Below are 15,061 nucleotides of genomic sequence, written 5' to 3' on the forward strand. Positions count from 1 at the left end.
GGCACCAGCTGTATACAGGGAAAAGGAACATGCATGTTGCAAGACCTTATATATGAAGAAACGGACTGTGCATGTCTTGAGCACGTGTGGTGTTTTAGTTCAGGAAAGAAAGGAAGAGACCATGTTTATTGGTTTTATTTGTTTTATTCCAGCATTTAGTAAGCACCTACTGTGTGCCGTTTTTTCTATGGGTGGCTGGGAGACAGGAGCCTGAATGTGCATAATCCTTCATGCTTTGTAGTCCTTACATAATTTTCAAAGCACTCTCCCCTGCATTAATTGAGCACCTGCTGTGTACAGAGGAAAAGGCCACCCATATATTGAGTGCCCTCTGGATATGAGGCAAGAATCACTTGTTTCTTAGGTTCTTGCTATTTGGTGCACAGAGAGAGGATGTCATGTGGGCCACAAAAAAACCCAAACACTTCAGGGAGGGGGGCAAAAAAAAAATCATTAAAATATGTAAAAATAAAAAAAAATAAATAAATTAAAAAAAAACAATGGAATCTTCCACAAAAAAAAAACAAAAAAAACCCCAAACACTTCAATTTTCATAGAAACGTAGGTTTATTTCAATAGAGATGCTGAATACATAAGGCTAAAATAAATCAGTGATCATTAACATAAAATAATAGGACATTTTAATAAAAATTAATATTTTTTCTTAAACATTAACTTACCAGACACTGAATAATTATACAAATTAATAAGCGTAATGCAAATAAACCTATTTTTCTTGTTCTCCAAAACCGAAGTATTTTCTGTTTTGCGCACCAAATAAGTCAGTACAAGACTAATGACGTGGCAGTCGGCTGCTAAAATATTCGCTGCTGGTATTAGTGGAGAGAAATGGTGCGCCTGCACGTAAGGCGCATAGGGAAGTGAATGTAACATGACTATAGTAATCAGTCATTAGTGAACGTTATAGTTGTTATTAATAGTTATAACAGTATTTTAAAAATTAGTTATGAAATTTTCATTAAAATGTTTCTTACATACCATTATATTGTCTGGGCCGCAAAAGCATTCATTGTGGGCGGCGAGTTTGACATGCTTGGTGTCCACGTGCCTGGTGTACAGGATGACACTTAAACCAACCCAGCCACCGGCCGGGGCTAGATGTGCAGGTTTTTAAAACATGGATACAGCCCAGCCGGTTTGGCTCAGTGGATCCAGCCCCAGCCGGTTTGGCTCAGTGGATAGAGTGTCAGCCTGTGGGCTGAAGTGTCCCAGGTTCGATACTGGTCAAGGGCACATGCCCACGTTGTGGGCTCCATCCCCAGTGAAAGGTGTGCAGGAGGCAGCCCATCAATGATTCTCTCTCATTATTGATGTTTCTGTCATTCTCTCCTTTCCCTTCCTCTCTGAAATCAATAAAAATATATTTAAAAAATGGATCCACTCATGAAGTGCACAGATATATTTCTTTGTACATCAGGTGCTTGAGATATATTCAGTTTTCTTTTCTGTAAATATATATATATAGATATATATAGATATATATATATGTTTTAAATATATTTTATTGATTTTTTACAGAGAGGAAGAGAGAGGGATAGAGAACTAGAAACATTGATGATAGAGAAACATCGATCAGCTGCCTCTTGCACATCCCTCACTGGGATGTGCCCGCAACCAAGGCACATGCCCTTGACCGGAATCGAACCTGGGACCCTTCAATCCGCAGGCCGACGCTCTATCCACTGAGCCAAACCGGTTTCAGCTATAATCATATTTTTATTGATTTTAGAGTGAAAGGGAGAGGGAGAGATAGAAAACATCTGTAATGAGAGAGAATCATGGATTGGCTGCCTCCTGCACACACACCTCCTCCCCCCTCCCTGCCCAGGGGATGGAGCCAGAAGCCCAGGCATGTGCCCTGACTGAGAACTGAACTGTGACCTAGTTCATAGGTCGATGCTCAACCACTGAGCTGTACTGGCAGGGCTCAATTTTCAACATGGATTGTAAACAATAGGTGCTTGCAAAGTGTTTAATTTGTTACAGTGATGGATGTGTGTACAAACAATACTAGATACCCCTCCCCCCCAGCAGGTGTTCAGGAAATGGTTTAACACACAGTTGGAAGGTGCTGTGATTCCCAGGAAATTTAGTTTCGCCCAGAAAAGTATACAAAAGGTGCTCACTAGCAACACCCAAGGTACCCAGTAGGTGCACAGATCTGTAATACTGTCTGAGACCCGCTGGTTCTTGTGATAATTGGCTGTTTACCGGAAGGATTTTTTAATCCCCGGGGGGCTCTGGCCCATCCTGGGTGGAGCCAAGTTCAAGGGCTGCTGGGCCCCCAGCCCTGAGCCGTCCGCCTGCCCACCCGCAGCCTGCTCATCACCTCGCTGGGCCACATCAAGCTGACCGACTTCGGCCTGTCCAAGATCGGGCTCATGAGCATGGCCACCAACCTGTACGAGGGCCACATTGAGAAGGACACCCGGGAGTTCATGGACAAGCAGGTGGGTGGGCAGGCCCCCTGAGTGCTGGGGCCCCTTGACCCCAGGACATGGCAATAAAAAATGAGGGGTGGGTCCGTCTGCCCACCCCTTGTTCCCAGCCTGGCCGGCTCCCTGTCCCTCGTGGGGGTCCTCGGGCCGGGGCCACCCTCAGGTCCCGTCCTCCTGCCCCAGGTGTGCGGGACGCCGGAGTACATCGCCCCGGAAGTGATCTTCCGCCAGGGCTACGGCAAGCCGGTGGACTGGTGGGCCATGGGCGTCGTCCTGTACGAGTTCCTGGTGGGCTGCGTGCCTTTCTTCGGGGACACGCCCGAGGAGCTGTTCGGCCAGGTGGTCAGCGGTACGTTCTCCGCGCGCCCCTCCCGGGGGCCACGGGTTTGAGTCTGTGGCACTGGGGCTCGGGGCAGCCGTGTGCCCCCCTGTGTGAGACCTGTGGTGTGCCTGGCCACGGCTGGCACTGGGGACAATATGGACAGCCCTTCGGGCACTCACTGGCAGGCAAGAAGGACAGTTAGCAAGGTAAATAAGCAAATTATGGAGCAATTAGATGCCCAAAATGCCAAGAAGGAGACGCCGCAGAAGGGAGAGGGTGCTGGGGGCGCTGCATTGAGCGGAGAGCTGTGAGGCCACCACAGAGATGAGCCGAGAGCAAAGCCCTGAAGGCGTGAGAGGGGGCTGTGCACATGGAAGATGGGAAGGTGCTCTGGACAGACAGCGCAGCCAGGGCGTGTCTGGGAGCTGGGCGGTGGGACCGAGCCCGGTGTGGAGGGGGCAGAGGAGCTAATGGCCTGGAGCTCAGTGAGGGAGGGGAGACGCGGGGCAGGTCCATCCCAACCCCCTCCCGTGTTTTAGACGAGATCATGTGGCCGGAGGGGGAGGAGGCCCTTCCAGCCGACGCCCAGGACCTCATCACCAGGCTCCTCCGGCAGAGCCCCCTGGACCGTCTGGGCACTGGTACGTGTGGAGGCCGCGGTCAGTGAGAACTACCCGACAGGCTGCATGGAGGAGAGGGACTTGGAGCTGGGGTTTTGAAGGACGCATAGGCGTTTGCCAAGAATTAGCACAAGACCTGGAAGGGAGAGCAGGTAGCTGGTTCTGGTGCAGGGGGAGACCCTGAGGCTGAGTGAGGACGTGAGCCTGCAGGATCACCGGGGGCCGTGTCCTAAGGTCCTCAGCCCAGTGGGTCCCACAGCCCCCTCGTGGATGGTTAGGGAACTGTTGAGACGGTGCAGCCACCCATTACCATGGCCCTGGGGGTCATGTTCCCAATGAAGCTTGGCCGTGGAGAGAACAGGGGCTGAGGGTGGGGATCAGGCGCCTTCATGCAGTCCACTCTCCTCCGGGGAGGAGAGACGAGGGAACGGCCCGGGAAGGAGGCCCTTCCGAGGCTCCGGGGTTTCTCCGGGCGGTGGGACCTCAGAACCCACCGGAAGGAAGAGCCGGGCCTGGGTTCAAGCCCAGCTCTTCTCTCGGGGCTCTGACTCGGCGGCCGGCTCCCCGCTCCGTCTCTCTGGCTCTCGTTGGGGCGTTCGGGGCGGGGCCCGCAGTGCTCAGCCGGCGTGTCTGCAGGTGGCACCCATGAGGTCAAGCAGCACCCCTTCTTCCGGACGCTGGACTGGGCGGGGCTCCTGCGCCACAAGGCCGAGTTCGTGCCCCAGCTGGAGGCCGAGGACGACACCAGCTACTTCGACAGTGAGTTCCCGTCCCGGGTGGAGGGGCGGTGTCCCCTGCCCCGGGCCCAGAGCTTCCACTTCCCGGACTTCCTGAGACGCTGAGGCAGGTCGGCCTGCAGCACCCCCTCAAGTCGTGAGAGAGGACAGCCAGGCACCCCTGTGGCAGGGCCCTGCCCAGGGTCTTCCCGCAGGTCCAGCCTTCCGGCATGGAGCCCAGCGTGTTGGGGGCAGGGAGCACCTGCTGAGCTGCTGCAGGGGGCTTGTCCCACTCAGGGCTTCGGCCAGACACAGCCAATGCCCTGGGCTCCCAGCGCCTCTTCCGGAACGTCTGTGTGGCCTCGGGCATGCCAGGTCCTCTCTGAGCGCCTGTTCCTTCCTCTGAGGCAGGGAACATACTGTGCGTGGGAGGGGCACCGTTTCCCCAATTCTGGGTGACCTCTCTCAGGGGTGAAGACACGAACCCGCAGACACAAGCGCTCCCACCCGTGGTCCCACAGCTTCATGGACACAGCCAGGAGGGACGCCCAGACATGCACTCTGCGGCCCCAGCCCTTGTCCCTAAACACACAGGGCCCAGTCCCCCTTTCCACGTCACCCTGCGGCCCCCACAGCCCCTGACGTGCCGGCTGTGCCTCCCTCCCGCAGCGCGCTCGGAGCGCTACCGGCACCTGGGCTCCGAGGACGACGAAACCAACGACGAGGAGTCGTCCACGGAGATCCCCCAGTTCTCGTCCTGCTCTCACCGGTTCAGCAAGGTGAGGCCGGGCCCTGGGTGGAGCTCGTGCTCAGGATGTTTGTTTGTTTGCATGTTTTTTATAGTAAAATATAGCATAAAATGCACCATTGTATCCATTTAAAGTGTACAGTTCACTGGCATTTAGCACATGTACATTCTGTGCAATCGTCAACTCCATCTATTTCCAGAACATTCCCATTACCCCAAAGGAAGCCCATCCCGTTCACAGTCACTCCCCCCCCCCTCCCAGCCCCTCACAACCACCAGTCTGCTTCCTGCCAGTGGATTCGCCTCTTCTGGACGATCCGTGTAGGCGGACTCACGTACAACGTGGGCCTCTGCGCCTGGCTTCTCTCACTCAGCACGACGTGTCCCAGGTGCATCCACGTGGCAGCGTGTGGCAGCCCTCAGTCCCCTCATGCTGAGTAACATTCCATCAGGTGGCTGTAGACGGACCACCTTGTATTTCCACTCTTCGGCCGATGGGCGTTTGGGTTGTTTCTACTTTCTGGGTGTTGTTACCAGAGCTCCTCTGCTGGGTATCATTTTATTTGTTTGTTTAAAAATACACTGAGTGGCCAGATTATGATGATCTCTGAGCACATAATAATCTGGCCACTCAGTGTATATCCTATATAATAAAAGGCTAATATGCAAATAGGTCGACCAGGAGTTCGACCAGCAGGCAGGCCGGCCAACCGCCCATGTCCCCTCCCCCTGGCCAGGCTGACCGGACCCCCACCCATGCATGAATTCATGCACCGGGCCTCTTAATATATATATACTGAGTGGCTAGATTATTATTCATTCAGAGATCATCATAATCTGGCCATTCAGGGTATATACACATATATATATATTTACTGGTTTCAGAGAGAAAGGGAGAGGGAGGAAAAAAGAGTAACCTCAATGATGAGAGAGAATCATTGATTAGCTGCCTCCTGCATGCCCTTCACTGGGAACCGAGCCGACAACCCGGGCATGTGCCCAAACCGAACCATGGCCTCCTGGTTCACAGGTCGGCGCCCAGCCACTGAGCCACGCCGGCCAGGATGCGTGTCACTTTATAATGTCACCAGCTTAACTTCAGTTCCTTCCTTAGTTTATAATTTGCTCAAAAGCTTCTCTGCACCCCTCGTGGGCCTGGGCCCCGGGCAGGCTGTCCTGATCATCAGCAGAAACCCCAGCTGTGGCCCCTTGGTGTCTGCTCCCTCTGAGCCTCAGATTCCCACCGGCACAGTGGGCTACAGAGTCTGCTGCCTTGGGGACCCGCTGAGTAAGGGTTTAATGAGGTGACTCGCAGGGAAGCACTGGGCGTGCAGAGCACAGGTGCGGCTGCTGCCTCCGTGGTCATTGCTGTTGTTTATTCCTCCCCAGGTCTACAGCAGCTCGGAGTTCCTGGCCGTGCAGCCCGCCCTCCCCTTCGCTGAGCGAAGCTTCAGTGAGGACCGGGAGGAAGGGTGGGAGCGCAGCGAAGGGGAGTATGGCCGCCAGCTGAGCACTGAGGTCCGGTAGGTGGGCTGGGCAGTACAAGCATGTCTAGCCTCCACGCCTTATGGGAGGTGGAGCACAAAAGCTAACATTGGGAAGAGCTTCCGAGCGGCCCAGTTGAAAAGGGTCAAACATATTGGCCAACCTGTGAGGCTTCTGCCAACCTATCTCCTGTCGTCACCCCCCCTCGGCTTTGCATTCCTAACCCCACTGAGCATAAAGCGCCATCGCACTGCTAGAACCATCGCCCTGCTCCCTCGGCCCAGAACACCCTTTTCATCCTTCAAAGGCCAGACTCGGCAGATATAATCAATGTCTGCTAGAGGATGGGCGTTGGAAACTGGGTTTTAAAAGATGAGTTGGCTCAGTGGGTAGAGCGTCAGCCTGCTGACTCAAGGGTCCCAGTTCGATTCCGGCCAAGGGCACATGCCTGGGTCGCGGGCTCAGTCCCCAGTGGGGGTCGTGCAGGAGGCAGCCAATCAGTGATTCTCTCTCATCATTGATGTTTCTCTCTCTCCTCCCTTCCTCTCTGAAATCAATAGAGAAGTATATTTTAAATAAAATAAAAGATGGATAGGAGTTCCCTAAGTAGACACAGAGAATGGAGCAGGCAATGGCTGGGGGTGACGGGGTGTCCTGGGGTGAGGGCGTCTGACAGGCCTGACGTGGACTCTCTCCCGCTCAGGCTGAGGGCCTGGACCTCCTCAGGTTCCTCCTGCTACTCGTCCTCTTCCCAGCCCGAGCGGGGGCCCAGCCCGTGCCTCATGAGCACCATCAGCCTGGACACGATGCCCAAGTTTGCCTTCTCGTCGGAGGACGAGGGAGCTGGCCCCGGCCCCGGGGGCCCCAAGAGACCCGTCTTCGTCCTGGGAGAGCCTGATCTGCCCCCGGCAGCCACCCCAGGGGTGCCCAAGCCCTCGAGCCTCTCCGGTAGGTGGGGCCCGGGGTGGAGGAGGGGTACCCTGGCATGTGTCCCAGGGCAAGGGCTGTTTGAGACGGGTTCTGAAGGATGACATGTTCTTCAGAGAACATTTAAGCTAGGAGAGGCTGGGATTCGGGAGAAGCCTTGGGCCGCAGCGTGGCCCCCCAGGATGGGACTGGAGAGGGGGATGGGGCTAGGGAGCTCCACGGGGGGAGCTCGGGGTCGGATGATGGGGGACGGGCTTCCGGAGGAGGGAGCTTGGAGAGTGGCGCTGTCCGGGGAGAGGCGTGGGGGGAGGGCGCACAGGCAGAGGGAGCTGCCAGAGCCAAAGCCAGGAGGCTGCACTGTCCACGCCGGTCCACCTTGACCCTCTCACCCTGCCAACCTCCAGCCGACCCCGCCGCCCTCAGTCAGACGCGCCTCCGGAGCAACTCCACGGGTGCCCGCCACTCCACGCCACGGGCCCTGGACGCCAGCCGGGGCCACCGCCTCAGGGGCCCCAAAGACCTGGCCCCCGAGAAGCCCAGGGCCTCCTCCGGCGGGGGCTGCATGCCCAAGTCTGCCTCCGTGTCCGCCCTGTCGCTCATCATCACGGCCGGTAACGTCCATGGCCCTGCCTTGTCTTGGCTGTCTGTCTGTTCCCATTTCAGTCGTGGGGCGGGGTCTTCTCTGGCTGGGGTGTCAGGAGCAGGAGGGGGGTCCTTACGGGTGACGTTTGGCCTGAGCCCCAGGAGAGGGGGTTAGAAACAGGGAGACCCTTGCCGAAACTGGTGTGGCTCAGTGGATAGAGCGTCGGCCTGCGGACTGAAAGGTCCCGGGTTCGATTCCGATCAAGGGCATGTACCTTGGTTGCGGGCACATCCCCAGTAGGGGGTGTGCAAGAGGCAGCTGATCGATGATTCTCTCTCATCGATGTTTCTAACTCTCTATCCCACTCTCTTCCTCTCTGTAAAAAATCAATAAAATATATTTAAATAAATAAATAAGTAAAGGATAAAAAGAAAGAAAAGAAGGGAGTTTAAAAAAAAAGAAAGAAAGAAACAGGGAGACCCGAGAGACTGGCCTCCCTGGCAGAGGGCACTGCACGCGCCAAGGCCTGGCACTGGGACATTGAGCAGCAGTGAGGCAGCCGGAGGGGTCAGCCTGGTGGGAGGGGAAGGCGCCTCAGGGGGTGACCCACACCCTGACCCTCCTCCCTGCAGACGACGGCAGCGGCGGCCCCCTCATGAGCCCCCTCTCCCCACGCTCGCTGTCCTCGAACCCGTCGTCGCGCGACTCCTCCCCCAGCCGAGACCCGTCCCCCGTGTGCGGCAGCCTGCGCCCCCCCATTGTCATCCACTGCTCCGGCAAGAAGTACGGCTTCAGCCTGAAGGCCATCCGCGTCTACATGGGCGACAGTGACGTCTACACCGTGCACCACGTGGTCTGGGTGAGCTGTCTCGGGGGGGTGGGGGGTGGGGAGGGACAGCGTGGCTCTGTATGGGGCTGGCTGTGCCCTGGCGAGGTGCGTCCTGCAGTCTGGGGGGTCTGGGGGCCCAGGACGCAGAGCGGGGCCTCCCGGGTCTTCGCCATCCCTGTCAGTTGCAGGGAGAGAGTCGGGCACGGAGGACAGGCCGGACGGGAGGCGGAGGCCCTCGGTGAGCGTGACGCTATGGCCCGTGCTAGCCAGTGCACCGTGGGCGGCTTGTCCTCCCTCCTCCCCCCGGTCCGGGGCCTGGCACGTCCCTTCTCCACAAGGCCAGGGACACTGAGGCAGCGTGCGAGGCAGCAGCTCGCTGGTGTCTCCGGCTGTGGGACCGCTGACCCTGTTGTCTCCCCCAGAGCGTGGAGGAGGGGAGCCCTGCCCACGAGGCCGGCCTGCGGGCCGGAGACCTCATCACCCACGTCAACGGGGAGTCGGTCCTGGGGCTGGTGCACATGGACGTCGTGGAGCTGCTGCTGAAGGTGCCGCCCCCCCTCCCCCGGCCCTCCCTCAGGGTCCCAGGACCCCCCACCCCCTGGCCTCTGCTGCTGATTCCCCCGGGTCCCCTCTGCCCACACTGGCTCCCCAAGCCCAGGCCTTGCACCCGCCTTCCCCTCGGACTAGGATGTGCTTTCCTCTTCGGCTCCTAACCTCACCCCGGAGCCCCTCCTCCGGGAGCCCCTCCTCCGGGAGCCCCTCCTCCGGGAGCCCCTCCTCCCGGAGCCCCTCCTCCCGGAGCCCCTCCTCCCGGAGCCCCTCCTCCCAGAGCCCCTCCTCCCGGAGCCCCGCCTCCCGGAGCCCCGCCTCCCGGAGCCCCGCCTCCCGGAGCCCCGCCTCCCGGAGCCCTTGCTGATCCCTGGGGGTCTGCGCCATCCCCGCCTCCGTCAGACAGAGGTCCCCGGGGGCTCAGGCCTGGGGGCGGGGGGACCCGGGAGGAGGGAGGCCCAGGGTGAGGAGCTCCTAGAAGCAGCATGCAGACGGACCGCTCACTAGATGGGCACAGGCAGGGGCATGTGTTTTTGGCCCAGTGCGTGGTGGATCGTTAGACGAGCCGGGCTGGGTGGGATCTGGGACTGTAGGACACATAGGAGACGAGAGGGTGGGGGTGCTCCCGGGCTGGGGCACACGGAGGACTCCCTGCCATCGCTCCTGCAGAGCAGCAACAAGATCACCCTTCGGACCACGGCCCTGGAGAACACGTCCATCCGGGTGGGCCCCGCCCGGAAGAACGTGGCCAAAGGCCGCATGGCCCGCAGGAGCAAGCGGAGCCGCCGGCGGGAGACCCAGGACCGGTGAGCGCCGGGGCATGTGCGGGGGAGCCCGTCTCAGCAGGGGCAGGGGCAGGGGACGTGGGGGCAGCAGTCAGGAAGCTCCCGCCGAGGGAAGGGCACCGGAGCACCTGGGCTTTCCCCCGCAGGCGGAAGTCGCTCTTCAAGAAGATCTCGAAGCAGTCGTCGGTGCTGCACACCAGCCGCAGCTTCTCGTCCGGCCTCCACCACTCCGTGTCGTCCAGCGAGAGCCTCCCGGGCTCGCCCACCCACAGCCTTTCCCCCAGCCCCACCATGCCCTGCCGCAGCCCCGCTTCCGACGCCCTGGCAGGTGGGTGCGCAGGACCGGCGGGGAGGAGGGAGCAGGCAGGGACGGGGAGGCGGGAGGACGTGTAGGGAGCAGATGATCAGAAGAGCCTTTCCAATTGCCCGGAGTCCGAGAGGCGACCTGGAGGTGGGCAGAGACAGTGCAGGGACAGGAAGTGTGTGCTCAGCAGAGGGAACGTCGTGAGTAACAGGGTCTAGCCTGGAGGGATGTGAAAGCTGGGGGAGGCTGACGAGAGGACATGGCAGGGTGGATCAGGCCTCAGAGCCGGGCTTACGTGGTGGGCAGAGGGAACCACAGAGGGTATGTGGGCCCCAAAGGGTGCGGGAAAGGATGTGAGGGCCCCAGACTCTGAGAGGCTGAGGAGCGGCAGGGAAGGCCTCCTGGAGGACCACAGGTCCACTCCTCCAGGAAGCCCGCCTGGCCCTCCTGGGGATCCCAACCACTTCTCTCCCCCTGCCCCGCCCCTTACCTAGTGGGGCAGGGGTTATCCGGGTCATCTCTGCCTGCCTAAGACCAAGCACCCTCTGGGGCTGAGGCCTGGGAGTGGAGAGGGGAGCACTGGCATGGAGGAGGGCCCTTGTTGGGTAACTTTGGGGGCAGTGGACAGAGGGACTGGGAATGGGTATCTTTAGCCCAGTGAGTAACGCGTCATCAGATGAGAAGTGGGAGAGTAAGAGCTAGCTTTGGCCCTGGCTGGTGTGGCTCTGTTGGCTGGTGCACTGAAAGATTGCCAGTCCGATTGCCAGGAGGGCACATGCCTGGGTTGCAGGCTCAATCCCCGGTAGGGGGCATGCAGGAGGGAGCCAACTGATGTTTCACTCTCACATCAGTGTTTCTCTCTCTAAAAAAAAAAAATCCTATATAATAAAAGGGTAATAGGCAAATAGACCAAATGGCAGAACAACCAATCAAAGCATAATATGCTAATGATATGCTAAGGCTGCTCAACCACTCGCACTGACCACCAGGGGGTAGACAGTCAATCAGTTGACCAGTCGCTATGACGTGCACTGACCACCAGGGGGCCGATGCTCTGACCGGTAGGTTAGCTTGCTGCTGTGGTCTGACCAATCAGGACTGAGCAAGAGGGCTGGACACACCCTGGAGCCCTCCCGTGATCCCTCCCCGGCCCGATGGTGTACTGGTGGGGTTCCTCAGCCTGGCCTGCGCCCTCTCACAATCCGGGACCCGTTGGGGGATGTCAGAGAGCCGGTTTCTGCCCCATCCCGCGGGCCACTCCCCAGGGATGTGAGCCCATGGCAGGCACAGTGGGGCCCAGATGAGTGGGAGCAGCAGGTAGGAGCTGCAGACGGTTGGAGCGGGTTTCGGCCCGATCCCTGCAGGCCACCCAGAAGGACCCCGCCTGTGCACGCACCAGGCCTCTAGTGAATTAATCAAAAAGAACCAGGGCTCTGGTGCCTGAGCAGGAATTGTTCTCCAGACCTAAGCCACGGGAACAGCCTGTGCAAACAACAAGAGGCGGGAAAAGCAGGCTCAATGGTCTGTGGAACATGTGGGCTTTGGCAGGTGCAGTCAGTTCCAGGGCCCTGCCTCCGGGGTGGGGACTGGAGGGCCATGGCCCAACCTTTCTCTGTCATCCACAGACTCCGCGTCTCCACCCAACGGCTCTCCGAGCTCCAGCAGCCCTGCCTCCCCAGCCACTGCTGGCCACACCCGGCCCAGCTCCCTCCACGGCTTGGCTGCCAAGCTCGGGCCTCCCCGCCCCAAGGCCGGCCGCCGCAAGTCTACCAGCAGCATCCCGCCCTCCCCGCTGGCTTGCCCGCCTGTGCCCGCACCTCCGCCCCGCTCGCCCTCGCCCCTGCCCGCGCCCGCCCGGTCCCCACGGTTGCGCCGGGGCCAGTCGGCGGAGAAGCTGGGTGCAGGCGAGCGGCTGGAGGGGGAGCTGGGGCGGCGCAACCGCGGGCCAGACTCCGAGCTGGTGATCATGCGGAGGCTGCACCTGTCTGAGCGCCGAGACTCTTTCAAGAAGCAGGAGGCCGTGCAGGAGGTGAGCTTTGACGAGCCCCTGGAGGAGGCCGCCAGGCTGCCCGGGGCGATGCCTCAGATCGCCGTCGAGGGCGCCGAGGCCATTCCCGGGGCCCTGGGGCCCACGGAGAAGGACTGAGGCTCCCACCTGGCCTCGCGCTGGCCTGGAAGTTGTGCGTTTTTTGTGCAAGGTTTTTCCAGTCAAGTGGCACCTGGACGGAGACGGAGCCGCCAGCCTGTGACTCCGGAGAGCAGGAAGCGTCCGACACGCCTCTTGCTGGAAGGTGGAGTCCAGCACCTGCATGTTTTGGTGCCATCAGTCAGGGGCTGTAGGGCAGGAATAGGAGATGAGGGTGGCACTGTAAATAGCAAACCCCTGTGAGTAATTTATTACTATTTTTTTTTTTTAAGTATAAGAGGAAGTTTAGAAAGTTACAGAGGCAAAAGGAAGGCCCTGGAAAGAAAGGGGCTCAGGGAACAAGTTACAGAGGACAAGAAGGGCCTTTGGGAGAGAAAGGTAAAGTACCTTGTTTGGGGGAAGAGGAGGAGGGAAGGGCAGGCGTGTCCCAGGAGGGAGAGCACGCCGAATGCATTGCTTTTGGTCAGCGGGGGCCAGACGGAGCTGCCAGGCCCCACCCCTGGCATCTCGGACCCCATTTGCAGACCCTGCCTCTGGGCCTCTGCAGCAAGCACTTTGGACGAGTCCCATGTGTTCGTGTTTTCTCGTTTTTCTGTGTTTTTAACATTTTTGGTTTGTTTTTAAAGTTTTTTGTGTGTGTTTTACTTGATCCCATCCGTGATCCAAGACTCACCGATGGGGACGCTTGTTTGGGCCCAATTTGGATGTGACTCGGGGAGTCCAATGGATTCCCCTCCGCCACGAACAGCATCATCCCCAGGATGAGCCGGATGCTGAAGGCTGCCTCCCACCATCCCAGCCTCCACCTGTAGGCCAGCCCGGCTGCTCTGCCTGTAGGGGCTCAGGGGAAGTGGGAACTGGGGCTTTCATTGATGAGCAGGAGTTCGCCACCTCTAGTCCCCGGGGGACACTAACGCCTTAGCAGGCGGAGGCTCAGGCACTGCCAGGGCAGAATGTCCACCCTGGGCAAGGTCTCACGTTCGATGCTGATCCAGGTGAGCCCTTGAGCGTGATGTGTCTGAAGCGCCCTCTGACGGTCCCCTCGACGTGTCAGAGCCTCCCCGGGATGAAACTGAGTCGAAAACCCAAATGGGGAAAAAAAGAAAACCCAAATGGGGGGGTAGTGAAGTCTGAGTGTGAGTCTTGGCTTCACTGTTTGGCTCTGGGGAAAGGGTCGCTCCACTCTGTGCCTGAGTTTCCTCGTGTTTACAAAACTAATCCCAGTAACTTTATTAAGCACCTACTATGTGCCAAGGTCTTTTACTCACGTCTTGTTCCTCCGCCAGCCTTGAGAAGGCTGGAGCTGGCGTCATCACCCCCATTTACAGACAGACAACGGAGGCCTGACGAGGGCCAGAGACTTGTCCCACAACTGCTTGGTGAGAGCCATGCCGCCAGGCCCTGCCGTGGGCCTTGTCAGCAGGGGAGCTTGAATGCAGCCTGATGTCATACAGCTGTGTGACCCATGGGGGCATCTCGGAGCCTGTTTCCCGGGTGGAGGTGGCTGGCAAGATCGCTGTGCCCCACGTGGTTCAGGCGTTTCCCCGGATGCTGCAGCCTGCTCTGCGTCCTCCCGCCCCTCCCCCAGCACTGCCAAGTGTTGGAGCTAGACCCGGGCTATGCATGACTTGCTTCTTCCTTCCATCACGGAGCTGACAGTGAATAAAGCCCACACTGACACAGAGGAGGTCCGCTGTCTGGATTTGTGACCCGGGGCCGGGAATGAGTAAGGGAAGGGGGTGGAGGTGGGCTGAAAACAGACCCTGGGCTCGAAGTCCTTTAAATTGGGTTTTGAATGCTGCGTAGGAGTTCACTGAGATGCTTTCCGATGGCTCCTCTGGGCCTGGCCTGCTGCCCTCTCCCTGAGTACCCATCCTGGGCTCTGCCCTTAAAAGTTTCATTCAGACACCCGCCCGGGGCCCTGAGCTCGGTTACTAAATAAACCATTCCTACATACTTTTTAAAAATATATATATTTTATTGGTTTTTCACAGAGAGGAAGAGAGAGGGATAGAGAGTCAGAAACATCTATCAGCTGCCTCTTGCACACTGGGGATGTCCCTGCAACCAAGGTACATGCCCTTGACCGGAATCGAACCTGGGACCTTTCAGTCCGCAGGTCGACGCTCTATCCACTGAGCCAATCCGGTTTCGGCCATTCCTACATACTTTTAAAAATATATATATTTTTCATTGATTTCAGAGAGGAAGGGAGAGAGAAACATCAATGATGAGAGAACCATTGATTGGCTGCCTCATGCTCGCTCCCACAATAGAGAGATGCAGCCCGAAACCTGGGCACGTGCCTTTGATTGCAGTCAATCCGGGGACCCTTCTGTCGCAGGCCAAAGCTCCATCCACTGAGCCAAACCAGCTAGGGCTCCGTGTCCTTTTTATACTTGCTTGAGCTGTGCCCTAAAATCACCCCATCTCCACCCAAACTCAGCTCTGCCAAATGCGTCAGTTGCTTACTGAGCTCTGCTCAGGGTCAGAAACCTCTGGCCGCGCCCCCGTTCCCAAGCGTCTGCGGCCGCTTCCAGAAAACCGCTTCCAGAAAACAGCTGTTTGCATTTGGCCTCGGGTTGGGC

General features: G+C 58.4%; 1 protein-coding gene across 8 annotated transcripts in view; it reads left to right on the forward strand.

Annotated features, from left to right (window-relative positions):
* The window catches only part of MAST3 (microtubule associated serine/threonine kinase 3), a 36,562-nt gene extending 22,982 nt beyond the window's left edge, over positions 1–13,580 (forward strand). For all 8 annotated transcript variants that reach the window (XM_084885837.1, XM_084885838.1, XM_084885831.1 and 5 more), the window contains 13 exons: positions 2,339–2,471; positions 2,643–2,808; positions 3,321–3,422; positions 4,038–4,160; positions 4,787–4,896; positions 6,255–6,388; positions 7,054–7,298; positions 7,682–7,888; positions 8,493–8,719; positions 9,112–9,234; positions 9,908–10,044; positions 10,170–10,351; positions 11,953–13,580. In XM_084885837.1, the coding sequence (XP_084741963.1) occupies positions 2,339–2,471; positions 2,643–2,808; positions 3,321–3,422; positions 4,038–4,160; positions 4,787–4,896; positions 6,255–6,388; positions 7,054–7,298; positions 7,682–7,888; positions 8,493–8,719; positions 9,112–9,234; positions 9,908–10,044; positions 10,170–10,351; positions 11,953–12,473 (2,410 nt within the window). In that variant the 3' untranslated portion in view covers positions 12,474–13,580. The remainder of the gene's footprint in view (positions 1–2,338; positions 2,472–2,642; positions 2,809–3,320; positions 3,423–4,037; positions 4,161–4,786; positions 4,897–6,254; positions 6,389–7,053; positions 7,299–7,681; positions 7,889–8,492; positions 8,720–9,111; positions 9,235–9,907; positions 10,045–10,169; positions 10,352–11,952) is intronic.
* The last annotated feature ends 1,481 nt before the right edge of the window (positions 13,581–15,061 follow it).

This window comes from Pipistrellus hanaki (genome assembly GCF_964339955.1).
Source record: "Pipistrellus hanaki genome assembly, chromosome: 5".
In the NCBI taxonomy this organism is placed as follows: Eukaryota; Metazoa; Chordata; class Mammalia; order Chiroptera; family Vespertilionidae; genus Pipistrellus; species Pipistrellus hanaki.